A 19,458-nucleotide genomic window follows, 5' to 3' on the forward strand; every position below is an offset into this window, starting at 1 on the left:
CAGGAAAAAAATTAAAAATATGATATAAGCTGGCTGAAATAAAGGTAGGCTATTTTAATCATAAAAACTTTTGTTATATTAACCTCATGTATAGAAAACAAGACATACGCTGATTGGAAATAGGAGAAAAAAAGGTATTTCCTGAAACCAACTGGGAAAATAACATCTGTATTGTACAATCAGCAAAATCTACTTCAAAAAGAATCACCTCTCTACAAACATGAAAAATACTAATGTTCAACTGCTAGATTTCTAGATAATTAAATAATTAACCATTCACCTAAGAGCAACCAAGGTAACATGTGCCCAAATATAATCTAAAAATAGTTTCAGTGAAATATTCTGAATGTTGTTCGAGTCAAATATTTAAATGACTGATTAAGATCTCCTTACCTCTTGTGGTACAAATTTTAGGATCAGTACTTAAAATTATTCCAAATGGCTGTATTTAGCAGTAGATTCATTAGGATACAACAGCTCTGCATTCCGTACACGAGCGTAGAAAATAAATCGTAATCACACTGGTTCCGACCTCACCACCACAGGCTAACTCCAAGTCAGGTCCCACATGACTGCCAGGTTCCAGCTGTTTCCAGGACCCCCTGCAGCAGCACTTTTCTTGGTTCTGTTTTCAGTCCAGTCCGTGGAGTCCAGCAAGCCAGCAAGTGTGTGGGAGAGCTGTGCCTCCGGGAGCTTAATCCTCCTCTCTCAGCACATACTGCTTTGCAACACCACAGAAACGCCCCAGCCTAAACTCACACTTGCAGAACAGGCTTCCCCAGAAGAGCTCCACCCATCAACACCAAACAGGTGAGCACTTCCTGCTCAGAAAACACCCGTATGAAATTGCTATTAAATTATGTCTTTTCTCTTTTAAAAAGTTAATTGCTATTCAGTTGTTTGCTGAGTAGGTGGGAGACAGTGTATCCAATAAAAATGATGGAACTTTAGGCTCCGTTAAAATAAGAAAAGTAATTGATCAAGTAGGTAGTACTGCCAGTAAAAGACTGAATCACTAAAACAACAGGACAGGCTGAGGAAACAAATCTTTTAATATCTTTGCTGATACTGAGCTAAGATTGTTATTCCACTGACACATTTTTTTAAGTATCAATTTACACAGTCTCTGTGTGAAAAACCATAAGACAATCTCTTACGCAATTATTAAAGAAAAAAGTAAAAAAGGTTTCTTCAGAATGAGAAATCCAGAATTAAACAAGTTGTCCCAAATATAACCTTCTCCTTCATACACTGAACAGATGTTACATAGTAACTCTCCTTCATCCATGGAGCCCCAAGGCACTTATTTTCCTCTACCAAAAACATTCATTAGCAAAAGTGAAACTCTTTGGCAACTATTATCAAACTGGCATTCAATCTCAATTTGTGACTTTTTAAAGCTTTTTAGATTCTTTATTAGTCATTTGCATAAATGCAATATAAATAATGAAGAGATTCAATACTTCTACTAAATAATAGTACTGAACTGTGTTAACCCAATTATTTATTTCCTGAAGAAGCAAATGAATTAGAAATATTGACACATTTTCTATTCCAATGACTTTTTTTCTAATGTTAATATCAATTCTACGCTAAGATACTTTTAATTTACAAAATAATGTTATAGCACTTACTGTGTGGCAGACACAATCCTAAGTAGTTAAAAACATTATTTATCCTAATCTTTTAAAGGCAGTTCTATTATTATCCCATCTTATAGATGAGAAAACTAAGGCAGAGAGATTAAGCAATTTGCCAAGGTCCCATAATAGTAATCGGCAAGAGATGACATAACCAAGGAGTATTTATCATGCACCATGCCAAAATCTTCTGCTGTTGACTGAATTTATTCTTTCCTTCCTCTTTGAACACAGTTCTGAATATAGCATTGTTGATAAATGGTAGTCCCCCCTACCCCGCCAAAAAAAATAAAGGCAATGAATTGTCCAGGCACGGTGGCTCATGCCTGTAATCTCAGCACTTTGGGAGGTCAAGGCATGTGGATCACAAGGTCAGGAGTTTGAGACCAGCCTGACCAACAAGGTGAAACCCTGTATCTACTAAAAATACAAAAATTAGCCAGGCATGGTGGCGCACGCCTGTAATCCCAGCTACTCAGGAGGCAGGAGGCAGAGGTTACAGTGAGCCGAGATCATGCCACTGCACTCCAGCCTGGGCGACAGAGCAAGACTCCATCTCAAAAAACAAAACAAAACAAAAATAACAATGAATTTATGTAATTTTAAAATAAGAAAGACCATAGAGAATTTCAATATGTAGCAGGAACAAAACATGTTAATTGATACCAATGGAACATCTGTGGATTTATGAATTTAGTTGAATAGGAAACAAGGCTCTTAAAATTTACTCATAATGTAGAAGGCAAAGCCACTCTTCTTTTCTTTAATTTTAAATGAAAAACAGCCCTCCCTCCCAACCTCTTCCTTAATACTAAAGACAGCAAGGGAGGGCAAGAGAAAGAGAAAAGAGAGAGGAAGAAAAGAGAGAAAGGAGAGAAGGAAAGATGAGGGAAGAGAGTGAGAAAAAAGAAAGTACATTATTTTTACTGTAGAAAAGCCATTTGGGAATACTCAGAACAATCCATAAGCCTATGTATTACATAACATATAAACATGAATGCTTATATGTTTTGTAATATATGTATTTGGATTATTTTATCATTTATATATAACATGTTATTTAATATATGTTACGTATTGTTTAACATATTATATATAATATATGTTATATATTATTTAACATATAAACATTGATAGGGATAACTATACTCCACAATTATTTGCCTGTGTGGGGGAGATTCACATAATAATGACAATAACTGTCATCTGAAACCTAAAAAGCTATACTCTAATGCTATATAAAAATACATGGTAAGAAAATGAGTGCTGAAAAAGCTGGTCAATTTGGAGTAAGGTCTACATCTAGTTAACCATACTGTAACTATGTTGTTTCCTGGTTTTGATAATGTACTACTATATGTTCCAACTGGGAGAAGCTGAGCGATGAGTCCAGGGGATCTCTCTGTACTATTTTTGCAACTTCCTCTGAGATGAATTATTTCAAAATAAAAATTATAACTGACTGAAAAGATGCTGCGTCATCTACTGACTGTGTAGGAGAGGTCACTTTCTCTCATATTTAACAAAATGTTTGGTGGCTATCCCCCTATGAAGGACTAGAATGTATCCGCATGGGTGGGAGAAGCAACAAGAGAACCCACTGGAAAGGCAATGGCTCCATTCCAATCATTCTATCATAAAAATTACCTGAATGATTCAATCACTTCACAGTATGTCTGCAAATTCTGCCAGCTCCATGGCCAAAATATATCTAGAAGCAGATCACTTCTCACCACTTGCATAGCTACCATACTGGTCTAAGTCACCATCATCTCTCACCTGGCTCATTCTAACAGTCACTGCTAGCCCCTCTTCTTCTACCTATCTCTGCCTTTCCTCTTGAAAAGGCAAGGAAAGTGATCCTTTTAACAAGATAAATTGAACCAAGCAAAATCTTCTCAAAATCTTCCACTGCCTACCAACTAATTCTATATAAAAGCCAAAACCCCTACAGTGGCACCCAGGCCCCAGAGAAGATCTGATCCCTCTCCCCTCTTGACCTCATCTCATCTCTTCACCCACTGCTCTAGCCAACCTGGCCTTTCTGCTGACCCTTTACCAAGCCTGACACACATTCCACTCGGTATCATTACACTTGTTGTTCTGTCCTTGGAAAGCTCTTCCTCCAGATACATGCAGATCTCCCCTCTTCATCTCCTTCAGGTCTTTGTTCAAAAGCAGGATTCTAATGAGCCCTTCCTGGACCACCCTACCCTCCCTTGAAAATTATAATCCCACATGAGCCACATCCCAGCATTTCCTAGTCTTGGTACCCCTTTCTCAGCTTTATTTCTCTTCATAGCACTTACCTATCGTATGATATAGTTTATTTATTTGTTTACCTCTCTCCTTCTTGTCACGTGAATACAAACACCAAAATGGCGGAATTTCTGTCTGGTGTGTTCACTGGTGTAGCCATAGCACTTAGTATGTACTCAATAAATTCTTGATCAATGAATGAATGAATATTGAAAATGGCTGAAAGTAGAAAAGCCTCTTTACTTGGGGCAAGAAAAAAACTGATTGGGGGCTACTCCCAGCACTGACTAAAGGGCATATGGGGTTTAGAAAACACTTTTGGTAACTATAATAAAAACTGTTCATGTTACAATTATCAATCAAGAACTGTTTAGGAGCAACCATATAAAAGATGCAAATTACTATAAAATACAACATTTCTCAACAAGCAAAAACCATGTAGGCAGAGAAAAAAGATACATAGAAAGTGAAGTATCAAACTCAACATGAGAGAAATGAATGTGTGCTCAGGTGAACTGAATGTAAATTCAAGTTTGTCAAAGAGTGGCCTAGGGAACCTTCACACAAAAAAATGGTAAGTCAGTCACAGGCCAAGGAAGAAGGAAGCCCAGAGTATCTTGGGAAGAGAATAAGGAAACACATTTGTGAATCTGAATATGGGTAGGAAATAGGGAAAAAAATGGCTACAAAGATAAGTTAGGTCTACTATTTGTGAAACATCTTACAGTCTACACTAAAAATTTTATATGTAATTCTGGCATAGAAGGAGGAATTCACCCAAATTTTCTGAAGATAAGAGTTACATGATGAAAGCTGTACTCTAAAATTTTAATTTGGTAGTAAACATTAGGATAGATTAATTCAGCAGGCATTAGTTGTGTAACCACTGCACAAGTAGCCTAGGAAGAGACGAAGATGAATGACATACTTGCCACTTGTGAAGAAAGTGCAATTTAGTGAATATGTGAAATAACTACTATTAAATTTGCACTGGTGGTAGAGAGGAGATGGGATTAGGGAGAGGTGGGTCAGGGAAGAAGTGGATTCTGGCCCGAATCTTGAAATACAAGGAGGATTTCAATTGGTCAAAATGGGGAAGGTATTTCAGTCTGTAGGAACAGCAGAAGCAAAGTGGAAGCTAAGAAACCATGTGCCATGTTCAGAAAACACAAGCAGATTCCAGTCAAGTATACAGGGAGAAATACTATACCAGGAAAATGGAAAGGGAGAATGGCTAGAAATGCTACAATATAATAAAATTTGGAGATATGTTTTATGCATGGAAAGGAAAAATTAAAAGATTTTTTAATTAAAGTGGCATTAGGAAGGATGATGACTGAAAACAAAACTAACAAATTAAGTAGGTTCCTATAAGCAATTCTCTTTATCCCCAATTTGGCCCATCTTTTGCCCTAATTTCTGTTCTGTTTATATAGGCCTTATAAAAATGCAAATACATTTTATTTACCCCTATTGTAATAAAAGCAAAAAAATTATTTTTGTTTTGACAGAGAGAGAAAAGTCTTCACATCTATTCAATGTTCTATAGTGGGCAGAATTCTGGGTTTTGAATTAACTAATTGAACATAAGTTAGTTAATTAAAAACCAAGTGCATGGCACAGTGCCTGGCACACAGTCAGGACTATGTAAGTGCTGGTTGTGATAACTATGCGGTGTCAGGAGATTTCGGTAAATCCTAGTTATGAAGCCTTATGCAAGTGTCTTAAGCCTCCAGTTGCTCCACTGGTTAAAAAAGAGTAGGGAGAGGAGGGATGGACATACATTCCCTATCCCTAGTACCTCACAGGTTGTGCTCAGATTCAAGTCCAATTTAAACAATGGAAACATAAATATTAATAAACCCTAAAGCACTTTATAAATATACAGTATTATAACTTTTCTGTTTTTCCCTGATACAGAAAATATTTTTCCCTGATACTCTCAATAGTGAGAAAATTTTTCCCTATACTTTAAAGAGTGAGAAAATATTACCTTGATCTATCATATGCAATGTATTAGGGGAGAAAGCTTCCCAAAGCACTCTAGCATTTTAGTACTCCTTTGACTTTCATATCAGTGCCTCCTAGGGTAGGGATTTTAATAATCTGATTCTGAAACATTTAAGCATTTGTTCAATGGGAAGTATATTCAGTGCAACACTCCAAATAGAATAAATAAAAACCTGGACCTCTTTTAGTTGATATATAAATGTGTGGTCACCTCCTACTAAAGTGACATGCAAAGAAACATGGCTACAAAAGAGCAAAAAGTATTGGAAACTGAAAAAAGAGAGAAAATAGAAACAATCCAGGAGCAAGCAAGTGAAAATTTAAAACAAAACAACTGTAATTAGGTACAACTTTAAGTAATATAACATAAAAAGCAAGATACTAGAGGACCAGTTTCCTACACAATACAAAAAAAATTTTTTTTAATTTCAAAATTATCCTACAAACCCAGGCTGACTTGTTACCTAATAAATTTCTTAAATAAATATAAGGATTACATCAGAGATAAATTTAATTACTACGTCTTCCCTCAAAGTGAAAGCCTGACTCTTCCAAAGGTACTGAGTTATCCCAATTGATTGTACCCATGTCAGTTACAGATCTATTTCGCCGGTCTACTCTTTCCTGTCTTCTCACACATGCGCTTGACTAGTCTTAAACTGAAAAAAAAGAAAAAAAATTAAAGCCTCAGTTTTAATGCATATCTGTTAACCAAAAAAAAAGTTATCTTCAAGAAAACAGAAATTTGTGATGCAAATTCTTAGACCATCCAAAGAAGCTCCTTACCCCACCATGGTTCTGTGAAAACTATTGTAATTAATTTGTTTCAGTCATGTACTATGATATAGTTAAGATATTTGTCCCCACCGAAATCTCATGTTCAATTGTAATCCCCAATGCTGCAGGAAGTGGGGGGCTAGTGGGAGGTGTTTTGGTCATGGGGGCAGATCCCTCATGGCTTACAGCTTTCTTTGCTTAGTGAATACTCGTGAGATCTGGTTGTGTAAGTATGTGGCACTCTCTGCCACTCTCTCTTGCTCCTACTCCTGCCGTGAAGTGCCTTCGCTTTCCACCATAAGTAAAAGCTCCCCGAGGCCTTTCCAGAAGCCGAGCAGATGCAAGTGTCATGTTTCCTGTACAGTCTGCAAAACTGTGAGCCAATTAAACCTATTTTCTTTATAAATTACCCAGGTGCAAGTATTTACAGAAACACAAGAATAGAAATAACACAACTGTATTATCTAGGCATGTAGATATATATCAATAAGTAGTATTTAAATAAGTATCTATATAAATTAAATCTAATTTCTGACACAAATTTAAATAACATAGTAAATAAACATAAATCAATAAATAACAGTTGCCATTTATTAAGTATCCAGGGGTCTTAAGTATCTTAACCCTAATCTTTGAAATAATAATCTTGCCTCACTTTGTGGCCTAGGGATTAAACCCAAGGTTGCCTGAGCTTTTGTCCCTTTAACTCTGCTGCTTTTCATACAGGTATATAAATTAAACATCTGCATTAAATCTAGTGTCACAAGTGTCCATTTTATGGGGTGGATGCATTAAGAAGGATCTTGGAAATTACCTATTTGGACAGAGTAAACAGGAGATTACAATCTATTTCTTCATATTTTAGAAAATAATACATGCTCATTGTGATACGGACAGGAGAAAGAGCAATACTGGGTAGAAGAGGGTGGTCTCTGGCAAGGGCTACACCCTCAAGCCTGGACCCACAGCCCAAAGTGAGAACATGCATTCCTGTTTTCCCCCTCAATTGCTGCCTTTTCCAAAACCACCTTGGCCTGCCCCACCCCCCATCCTGTGCCCCCATAAAAACCCCAGGCCCTACCAGCAGAGTGGTAGAGGGGCAGAGAAGGAAAGAAGCAGCCAGACATTCAAAGGAAACAGCCTGACTTCAGAGGGATAGCTTGACAGCAGGACTTTGGAGACGAGTTCAGCCAGGGATGGCCAAACTCCAGGGGAAGACCACCTTCTCACTCCATCTCCTTTCCAGCTCCCCATTCCTCTGAGAGCTACTTCTACAGCTCAATAAAATCCTCCACATTTACCACCCTTCAATTCATTTGCATGTCCTGATTTTTCCTGAACACCAGACAAGGACTTGGATACAGGTGCAAGAGGCTGTCACACTGACTGTCCACTGAGTTAACACTTAAGCTATCCACGGACCACAAAGCTAGAAGAGCACACTGTAACATATTCCCTCTGGGGCTCCAGGGGTCTTGGGCAACCCCTAGACACTGCCGTGGGCCTGCATAGAGTACTGCTCCTACTGGTTGCCCGAAGTGCTCATCTTAGCCTCTGTACCTACTCACTTGTGTGCTCCCCCTGACCTGCGAGTCCTATGAAGGGGCCAGGGAAACGATCCCATTTCTATTATGAAAAAATTAAATAATACAGAAGCAAACGGAGAAAAAATGAAATGTTTCTTACCATCTCCATAATTCCATTCCCCTTTCCAGTTAGGTATATAGCCTTCTAGATCCTCTTTTTAAGAATTTACAATGAGATTTTACTGTTCTGTAATTTGTCTTTTCATTTAATAATACATCAGAGAAAAAATTCACTGGCTTAGTACATAGGCCTCTACTTCTTACTTTCTGGTGGTTGCAAAGTATTTTACAGTACAAAAAGGACCAAAAGTACCAAAAGTATTTTTTGAAAATATGATTTCCAATGTTTGTGTATTAAAGCAATGCTGCAAAGAACATTCATCTGGATGGGAGCAATATTTTTTAAAAATGCAAAGTGACCAATTCAAAAATGGCAAGAGACTTAAACAGGCATTAATTCAGAGAAAATATACAATGGGCAATAAGCACACAAAAAGATGTGCAACATCATGACATTTCTGTATATTTGCTACCTGGATCAACAGAATATTAGCAGTACTCCAGAAACCTCTCTTCTGCCCATCCAAATCACTGATTTCCTCTTTCCTCTTCAAAGGTAGCTGCTATCCTAAGGTCTAATACCACAGAGCAGTCTTGAACTCTTAGGATTTTGAACTCTGCATATGTTTATATAAAACTTGATAGTATAAGTGTGTATATCAGGACTTTTAATACTACTTTTTGAGAGAGTGAATCATGTTGCAAATAGTTTTAACTCAACATTTTTATTGGTATAGAGGAATTTATTGTATATACCTTCATTTATTAATTCCATCATGTATACAGCCATGAGTTTTGCCAGTTTTTAACAAACGGAAATGAAGCTGCTATGAACATTCTTACACATGTCTTAGTCTGTGTACATGAATCTCTATATACATCTAAAAGTGGAACTGTTTAGTTACAGGGTATGTGTGTATCAACTTCAATAGATAATGCCAGACAATGATTGTCTCAAATTTTACTTCCACCATCAGCATATGAGAATTCCTATTAATTTATATCCCTGCCAATCTTAGATATCGTCACACTTAAATTTTAATTATTCAGGCCTGGCATGGTGACTCACAATTGTAATCTTAGCACTCTGAGAGGTTGAGGCGGACAGATCATGAGGTCAGGATATCGAGACCATCCTGGCCAACATGGTGAAACCCCGTCTCTACTAAGATACAAAAAATTAGCCAGACATGGTGGCATGTGCCTGTAATCCCAGCTACTAGAGAGGCTGAGGCAGGAGAATTGCTTGAACCCGGGAGGCAGAGATTGCAGTGACCCAAGATTGTGCCACCGCACTCCAGCCTGGTGACAGAGCAAGACAACATCTCAAAAAAATTTTTTTTAAAATTATTCTGATGAGTATGTACTGAAGAGTCAATAAGGCTTCAATCTGCATTTCCCTAAAGATTCTTTAGCAGTCCTTTGTCAGATATGCATTCTGCAAATATCTCCCCACACTGTAATATGCCCTTTCACTATCTTAATGGCATATTATGATAAAGTTCTTCCTTTTAATTGTTTACTTATTAAGCTTTTCAGTTATAATTAATACTTTATGTCTAACCCAAGGTCATAAAGATATTCTATAGTATTATCTTCTAAAAGTTTTATTGTTTCATCTTTCACATACAGATTTGTAACTCTCCTGGGATGGATTTTTGTGTATGGGGTTAAAAAAGGGTCACGCTTCTCTTTTTTAATATTCAGATGTCCAGTTGACTCTGTACTCTTTATTCAAATGATTGTTCTTTTGAAACTGCCCTGCAATGCCACCTCTGTCATAAATCAAGTATCTATACAGACATGGGTTTGTTTCTGGACTCTACTCTGTTCCATTGATCTATTGGTCTATCTGTGCATCTATACCAGCGTCTTTCACAATATATCTTCAACATCTATTACAGTAAGCTTCCCACATTTTTATTCTTCTAAATTGTCTTGGGTATTCTTGGCTCTGTATTTCCATATACATTTTAGAATCAGTCATTAATTTCTACAAAAATTCCAACTCAAAGCTTGGGTATTTTTCAGCAACTCTATCTTAATGAGTTCTGACCTCCAATTTTTGTTCCCCTAGCCCTATGATGACCTCCTCTACTCCACCAGCAGCTATCCTAGGGGTATAATGTCCCCATATGCTGGGGTCGCCCTCCAGATTTCCTTCTGTTTCATCTTAGCACAATAATTGCTTATAGTTTTATTAACTCACTAATGCTTCAAAAATGTATTTTTATATCTCTGTTAAAAATTTTTAACTGTCCTCAGAGGGAAGGTTGTCTAAATCACTAGTCTTTTATTTCCAGATGTTAATGCCTCAAAAATAATCTCCACTTGTTTTTCTTCTTTCTTTTCCATTTCTCCCACTCTTTCCCTCTTCTCGCTTCTATCCCTTACCCCTCCTCTTTCTTTCTTTCTGGTGGAAAAGGTGGATGAAGTGAAAGATGGTGAATTCCAGCATAGCAATTATTTTTAAAAGATCATCTAGTTTTATGCTAGAAAAGAAAAATATGAGAACTGAAGAACTTGTTAGAGGGCTTAAGAGAAGACTGACTACACATAGCAGAGTGAAGAATCACTGAACTTGATGATGGAACAACAAATTATCCAAACTGAAAACAAAAAAAAGAGAGAAAAAGAAAACAGGAGATCGTGCCACTGCACTCCAGCCTGGGCGACAGAGCGAGACTGTCTCAAAACAACAAAAAAGAAAAAAAGAAAAAGAAAGAAAACAGAGTAAAAAAAAAAAAAAAGAACAGAGTCCAAGATCTGTGAGACAATATCAAATAATGTAACTGATGTGTAAAGGAGAGGAGAAAGAGAATTGGAAAAAAGAAATATCTTTAGAGAGAATAGCTATTAACATAAAAACTTCAAGAAAGGTATCAATAAATAGCTCCTCAGTGACTTCTAAGAAAAATAAACACAAAGAAAAACATGTGCTTTACCTTCCACTTTTCCCCACCTCGACCTCATCTTCCATCATATCATGCCCTATGGTGACTGAACAAAATGACAATTTCTTACAGACAAGCTTCCATCTTTTTTGTTTCCTCTTCTGTCTCTCCCTCAAACTCTTATCTTCTTTTTCCTAAGGTACCATGGATACTTTCTATCTTGGTCAGGACATGGTGATTAATTTTATTTCTATATATACAAATAACTGAACATATTAAGAATATTTAAGAACAAATTCAAAGATAAAATTTTTCCTATGTTATCCTTGTTGTGTAATATAGGGAACTTTAAATTTTCAGTCTCAAACTATAGCAGTATGTTTAAGACTTGGCATCTAACAGTGACAGATGGCAATGTTAAAAATAAATAGAACATTCAAGTTGTTTATACCGTAGGCAAAGACAGTTTTAAAGTGTGAAACAAGCCCCAGGTTGACAGAATTTATATCATACTTTTCAAAATGTATTAAGAATGCACATTTTGGCCAAGCGCTGTGGCTCATGCCTGTAATCCCAGCACTTTGGGAGGCCAAAGTGGGCAGATCACTTGAGGCCAGGAGTTTGAGACCAGCCTGGCCAACATGATGAAACCCCATCTCTACTAAAAATACAAAAATTAACTGGGTGTGGTATCATACGCCCATAATCCCAGCTACTTGGGAGGCAGAGACAGGGGAATCACTTGAACCTGGGAGGTGGAAGTTGCAGTGAGCCAGGATCACACCACTGCACTCCACCTGGGCAACAGAGCAAGACTGTCTCAAAAAAAAAAAAAAAAGAAAAAAAAAAAGCACATTGCCTTATGCCAACTTTGCAATGCTGCTCACAAAAGACAAAATATTAGCTTTTGAAGGTATGCTAGGTTTTTTTTTTTTTGGTCGTTAATAATTTAGAAACAACAATGCCATGCCAGTCTACAAATACAAACCTATTTTCCAGAACTATCAATAACTGATTAACTTCCCCAATGCTACATGGTTCTGGAGGTTATCCCTATTTGAAGTGTCACTTCTCCATTCAAAACATGAGAAAGTACTTGATTGATACAGTTTATTTTAATGTCAATATTATGCTACGTTTTAAAAACATAGTTTATAGTACATGAGTCAACACTATCAGATGAGACATAATAACTAACCCAAGTTAAGCTTACACCACAGAAAGATGGATAAAAATAATGTGCAAGAAATCAAAATATATGTTTGATGCTGAATTTTAGTAACTTAAAAATAATGACCACAAAAACCCATAATAATCTCAATACATGAATACAAGCCTTTGGAAAAATTCCTACACCCTTTTTATGAACATTTAACACACAAAACACAGAAGGGAACTGTCTCAACCTTGATAAAGGACACCTATGAAACCCCCACAGCTAATATCTTACTTAATGGTAAAAGACTAGATGTATTCCCCTAAGATTAGGAAGAAGACATGGATGCTTGTACTTGAGATTTATGTGCAACATTGTATTAAGAGGTTCTCACAAGGACAACTGGGCAAGAAAAATAAAAAGGCATCCAGATTGGAAGAGAAGAAGTAAAAAGTTGCTACTGTGGATGACACAATCTTGTACATAGAAAATCGCAAGGAATCCACTACAAAACTATGAGAACTAAGAAACGTTACAACAAGGCTTCAAGAAATAACATCAACATATAAAAATTATATTCCTATGGACTTGCCATGAACAATAAGAAAATTAAATTTTGAAATTCCCTGCACAATAGCATCAAAAAGAATTGAATATTTATAAAGAAATTCAACAAAAGATATGTAAAATTTACTGTGAAAATTACAAAATACTGAAATAAATTAAAGAATGTCTAAATTGGCTGGGCCTATTGGCTCATGTCTATAATCCCAGCACTTTTGGAGGCTCATGCAGGAGGATCACTTAAAGCTGGCCAGCAGTTCAGGAACAGCTCACACAACATAGTGAGACATTGCTACAAAAAACTAAAAAACTAGCCTGGCACAGTGGCACATGCTAGCAGTCCTAGCTACTAGGAAAGATGCCTTGAGCCTGAAAGTTTGAGGAGTTGTGAACTACGATCACACCACCACACTCCAGCCTGGGCAACAGAGCAAGACTCTGTTTCTTAAAAAAAAAAAAAAAAAAAAAAAGATTAAAAATACAAAAGAATATTTAAATAAATGGAAAAACACCCCAGGTTCAGGGATTGTAAGGCTTAATATCATTAATAATATTTCCCAAGTTGATCTACAGATTCAGTACATTCTCTATCAGAATTCTATCCTACTGTAGAAACTGACAAGCTGATTCTAAAGCCATATGGAATTGCAAGGGACCCAGAAAAGCCAAATCAACCCTTAAAAAGAAGAATAAGGTAGAAGACTTATACTTCCCCACTGCAAAACTTACTACCAAACAACAGTAATCAAAAGAGGGTAGTACTGGCATAAGAAAAGACATATAGATCATTGGAAGAGAACTGGAGGTTCAGAACCTAGGGTCAACTGTGTCTAGGGTCAACTGATTTTCCAAGGGTATCAAGATAATTCAGCTGGAAAAAATAATCTTTTCAACACACAGTATCAGAACAATTGGAAAATCTTATAAAGTTAAACCCCTGCCTCATCACTATACACAGAAATTAACTTTAAAAAATGGGTCATAGATTAACATGTAACATCTAAAACTATAAACCTCTCAGAAGAAAACACAAAAGTAAATCTTCATGACTGTGGGTTAGCCAGTCTTCTTAAATAAGGAATGAAAAGCATAAATGACAAAAGAAATGTCAAAAAAAAAAACTCGTATGCTTCAATGGATACTATGAAGAAAATAAAAGACAAACCACAAAATAGGTAAAATATTTGTAAATCATTATTATCTGGTAAAAAATTTGTCTCTAGTATATAGGAGGAACATTTATAACTTAATAACAAAAACATAAATAATCCAATTAAAAACTGAGCAAAAGTGGGAGGCTGAGACAGGAGGATCACTTGAAGCTAGGAGTTTGAGACCAACCTGGGCAACAAAGCAAGACCCTGTCTCTACAAAAAATTTAAAAATCAGCTGGGCACAGTTGTGTGCACCTGTAATGTCAATCATTGAGGAGGCTGAGTCAGAAAGATCATCTGTGGCCTGGAGTTGAGGGCTGCAGTGAGCCATGATCACAACATTGCACTCCAGCCTGTGGTGACAGAGAAAGACCTTGTCTTGGAAAAAAAAGAAAAAAATAATAAGCACAGGATATGAATAGATACCCTTCAATGAAGATGAACACATAGCCAATAAGCACATATAAAAAAGCTCAACATTGTTAGCCAAAAGCAAAATGCAAGTCAAAACCGCAGTGAGATACTACTTCACAACTAAGAAGGCAATAATCAAAAAATCCAAATAAAAACAAGTGTTGACAAGGATATGGAGCAACTAGGAGTCTCATACACTGCTGGTGGAACTGTAAAATGGTACAGTTACACCAATGATGGAGTTGGCAGTTTCTCAAAGATTAAACATAGCTACCATATGACCCAGCAATTGAACACTTGGACATATACCCAAGAGAAATCAAAACACATCCACACAAAAACTTGTACGTGAATGTTCAGAGCAGCCAAAAATGGAAACAACTCCAAATGAATAAACAAATAAAATGTGGTGTATGCACACAATGAAATGTTATCCAGCCATTAAAAAAGGAATTAAAACAGAAGTACTGATATATGCTACTGCATGGGTCAACTTTGAAAACACTATGCTAAGTAAAAGAAGCAAAAGACCACACACTATATGATTCAATTTATACAAAATGTCCAGAATAGGGAAACGGATAAAGGCAGAAAGTAGGTAAGTGGTTGTTTAGGGCTAGGAGCAGTATGCACGGAATAGCGTTTGCTAATGAGTATGGGATTTCTTTGTGAAGTGATGAAGGTGTTCTAAAATTAACTGTGGTGAAGGCTGTACAACTCTGTTACACAATTTAAAGTGTAAATTGCACGATATGTAAATTATATCTCAAAAAAGCTAAGTTTTCAAAATGTTAAGTTTAAAATAATGCCATATTTTTAAAAAGAATGAAATCTACAGTTACTAATGGAGAGCTAATGAACAAGTACCCACTTGGGAGCTTTTTAAAAAAGTTTACCCAAGAAGGATAAAACTGCTTTGAAAAGAACTGAGAATCCTGGCTCAAGTAGAACTGCAGAGAATACTGTTTTGAAGCATTTTCTCTACTGAGCAATAAAGTTAGTCTGTCTAAAATAAACAAATTCCTATGAGAGAAATAGGAAAGATGACTCCCTAGTCTCCTATGAAGAAATAAGCTTTGAAAGGGGTTACTACCCTTTGCTTAAATACTATTGGCAAAGATTGTTTGATGAAAGCATTGGGAGCACAAGTGGGAAAATACCAATAAAGAAAAGAATAAATCTTTTTTTTTTCCCTTAACTCTCACATACAGGTCCTAAAACCAAAAAAATACTATTATAAGGAGAACAGTTCAAATAAATTCTGAGGCCCAGAATTTTTTTCTTCTCCTTTTATTGGGAGGAGCGAAAGGACAGAAGAAATGTAATACAGCTAGGAAAAATAAGTTGGATTATTTCCTCTTTCTCCAAAATTTTTTAGACTTTGTTTGTATTTTATTTTTGTAAATTGACATCATCAAAAAGTTCCAGACGAGGCATTCTGCTAAATCTTCCCAAAACTAAATCACCTCAATAAATACGAAACTTCCCATTTTCTTGATTTTTATCCCCTTCAACAATGCTTTAATTATTTGTAATATAGTCTACATATTTATGTAGCATTGTAAGTATACTATATAATAAGAAATGCTGTTTAAAATAGTTTTGATTTTCATATGCCCTGTTAAAATATACATACTTTTCATCTATTAATTTCCAATTAATCGTACAATTTCTATGTTAGCTCTTTAAACTTATTGTTTTTTATCATTTTATTCATTAATAAGTTACACTGCTATTATGCATTGTAAAAGTAAATAATGACAAAGTTTAACGGACACAGTTCTTTAAAATTGTCTAAAAATTTGAATGTATGTAAATCTTTGCAAAATGATCAACAGAGAAATAAGATACATTTAAAAAGCAAAGCATACAAAATTAAGAATGTAGTATCATGTCAACAAATGCAAAAAATAGCAAAACAAGCAAAATAGTTGACTGACAGAGAGAAAATTCATGTCTTTGAGCAGTTGACAAAATAACTACACTAGTGAAAAAAAGTGTACTCACCTGGTTTTGGCACTGAGTTGGTCACTGACTGGGGTACTTTTTGGTTAATTAACTCAACACAGTGTCCAGGGAAGAGTCCCACCTGATGAAAAGCAACAAAGAAAGGATTCTAAACCAGCAAACAGACCAATATGTGACTACTGCCAATTCAATTCCAGTAACGTATTCTACAGTCCCTCCCAAATGATTCTATTATTCCAAGACTCTCAATAACAGATGATGCCAATTACACAAACAAATAATAAAACAATCTGTTGCTATGAGTACACAGAGTTATCTGTTTTATTTATCCAAATATCTATGTCTTTTTTACTTTTAGTTTTTAATTTCCAAATCTTTTTTCACATGAATTAAAATATTTAGTCTGACAATGAGCTATGCATGCAAGAAGATAAAATTTTATCATTTAATAATTCGCTTTACTGAAATCTCAATCCAGTTTTGTTGATATCTCTGTTGCCAACTTATGTTTATTGTCTTCTCTATGGGTTTTTTAAATCAACACTAAACACAATTCAAACTTTTCGTGAACTTGCTCTTCACTCTCCTCCAAGTTTCATGAAAAAAAAAAAAGACATGACTAAAATAAATGCATAAAATAACTTCTTATTTAAAATCCTGGTATTCACTGCTGTTAAAAACTAGTAGTACATGGATAAGAGGGAAAGAAAGAGAGAAGAAAATGGCCAATCTCAGCAGTGGCAACAGACTCTGGCTTTGAGGAACATACCACAGTGACCTAGTAGCTGAACCGTAGCACTGCTTATTGGAATTCTAACAAGCCATATTAGGAAAATGCAAGTTTCAGATCATCCAGAGATACTGTATAGCCAATAGGACAAATACTGAGATAAACAGCCTGGAAACAAAAGCAAAAAGGAAATCTTTATCAATATTTATAGATGTTTCCTTAGTTAAAAATATAAATGGGCTGCCATGCAGCAGATGTTAAAGCTGAAATATGAAAACTACATCACTTTGTATATCCCTCTGTTGACAGACTCTGGGGAAGAATGGAATACTTTTCCAAGAGTATGATTCATCATCAAATTCTGAGCTGTATAATTTCCATCTGTGTGAAATTATTTTCACATATTCATTTGCTACATTCTTATTTCAATATCTAGATCCATATTCTATGGTAGTTCTTAAAATTATGAAGATATAAACCAGTTATCATGAGCTGAAAAGGGGTATTAACAGATTAGCAGTTTTCTTTTTTATTTTTGAGACAGTGTCTCACTCTGTCACCCAAGCTGGAGTGCAGTGGCACAATCTAGGCTCACTGCAGCCTCAACCCTCCTGGGCTCAAGCAATTCTTTCACCTCAGCCTCTTGAGTAGCTGGGACTCCAGGCATGCACCACCTCACCTGGATAATTTTGCTTATTTTTTGTAGAGATGAGGTATCATTATCAGATTATCAGTTTTGTTTAACAGACGTGACTTTAGGATTCCTATGCATTGCCTTCCAAAATGATGCTTTAGGTATTTGTTTTATTGGTGAAATTCTTTAACATATTCTACTCGACTTCCTATTTTACTAAATGAGTAGAAATTCTTCCAAGACTGATTAGAACCAGGTAAGAGTCAACTTGAAAAATCTTCATTTTTTTCTTATACAAGTCAGTTATGAGAGGGGACATGGGGCATGGTTAACAGGGTAGCCTCAAGTAAGTGGTGCAGCCTCCATAAAAGTTTGGAAAGCGATTGTAGAAGTCCCAGGTTCTAAATTAAATAAATGCATACAAAAAATGCATTTGTAAATATCTTTGTTTTCACAAGTCTTTGCAACAAACTGTCACTCTGGTCTCCAGCAGAGAGAGCTGGAGGAGTAGAGCTTCCAGATGTAGTCTCTGGTGTGAGTCCCAGGAATGAAGACCTCGATGCTGTGAGCTCTGGAGACTCTCATGAAGAGGAGTTGGGGGGATGAAGAAGTGACTGGGAAACTGCTCATGCAAAGGAGATGGGAGATGCCCTGGAAATAGCTGCTTCAAGTACCTAGGCCATCATGAGATTTAATGTTAAAAGTCATTCTACAAAGTGGTGTGCTTCAATGTGTGCAAAGGCTAGAGAACCGCAAAAAGATGGTTACCAAGGCTGGGAAGATGTGACTATTTCAAGAGTGATTCTGAAAGAGACCCCTGATGCCTTGAAGTACCCTTCTGAAATTCAAACAATAATGCAGAAATATCTGCCTTGTTTTAGAATTTATGGTGTATAAAATTCATGTTTCTAAAAGAGCTTGCCTACAGCTGGTTTCCACATCTAAAATTATAGTGCTTTCCAAGTCGCATAACTGAAAATTAAATGGACAAGTTCTACTTTGGTTCCAATTTAATGTCTGGTGCTCTCTGGATTGAGCTGAATATATTCAGGCTTTGAAATTTCACTTGTAAAGGCTCTAATGTTTCCTATTTCTATGCAAATTTCTTTCTTTTTTTGCTACGGAGTTTCACTCTTGTTGCCCAGGGTGAAGTGCAATGGTGCCATCTAGACTCACTGCAACCTCCGCCTCCCAGGTTTAAGTGATTTTCCTGCCTCGGTCTCCTGAGTAGCTGGGATTACAGGCATGTGCCATCACGTCTGGCTAATTTTTTATTTTTAGTAGTGATGGGGTTTTGCCATGTTGGTCAGGTTGGTCTCGAACTCCTGACTGCAGGTGATTCGCTGGCCTCGGCCTCCTAAAGTGCTGAGATTACAGGTGTGAGCCACCTCGCCCAGCCTCTATGCAAATTTCTTGAAGGAGAATTGCTTGCATATTTCTTTAGAGTTTCTTTCAAACTTAACTGATTTAAGTTGCTCTTTGGCTATGTTTCTTACCATTATTATTAACAAGAACTCTGTGGCTTGGGCTTGTAAACTGTACTGTTTGTTGCACTGATCTTCCCATATAGTTATTTTTAGTTGATTGTGAAAAAATTGACCCTCAGCTGAAA

At 36.3% G+C, this 19,458-nt stretch overlaps 1 protein-coding gene across 5 annotated transcripts in view; it reads right to left on the reverse strand.

Moving 5' to 3' along the window:
• The window catches only part of ARHGAP32 (Rho GTPase activating protein 32), a 202,262-nt gene that overhangs the window by 68,127 nt on the left and 114,677 nt on the right, over positions 1-19,458 (reverse strand). For 3 of the 5 annotated variants that reach the window (XM_012470116.3, XM_012470115.3, XM_012470117.3), the window contains one exon: positions 16,522-16,603. The exons of 1 other annotated variant lie outside the window; for it this stretch is intronic. In XM_012470116.3, the coding sequence (XP_012325539.1) occupies positions 16,522-16,603 (82 nt within the window). Of the gene's footprint in view, positions 1-393; positions 845-16,521; positions 16,604-19,458 lie in introns of those variants that run through there. One more of the 5 variants, XM_012470118.3, reaches the window with a different exon arrangement.

The sequence above is a fragment of the Aotus nancymaae genome, unplaced genomic scaffold, assembly GCF_030222135.1.
Source record: "Aotus nancymaae isolate 86718 unplaced genomic scaffold, 86718_ANA_hifiasm-v0.15.2.pri h1tg000012l, whole genome shotgun sequence".
In the NCBI taxonomy this organism is placed as follows: domain Eukaryota; kingdom Metazoa; phylum Chordata; class Mammalia; order Primates; family Aotidae; genus Aotus; species Aotus nancymaae.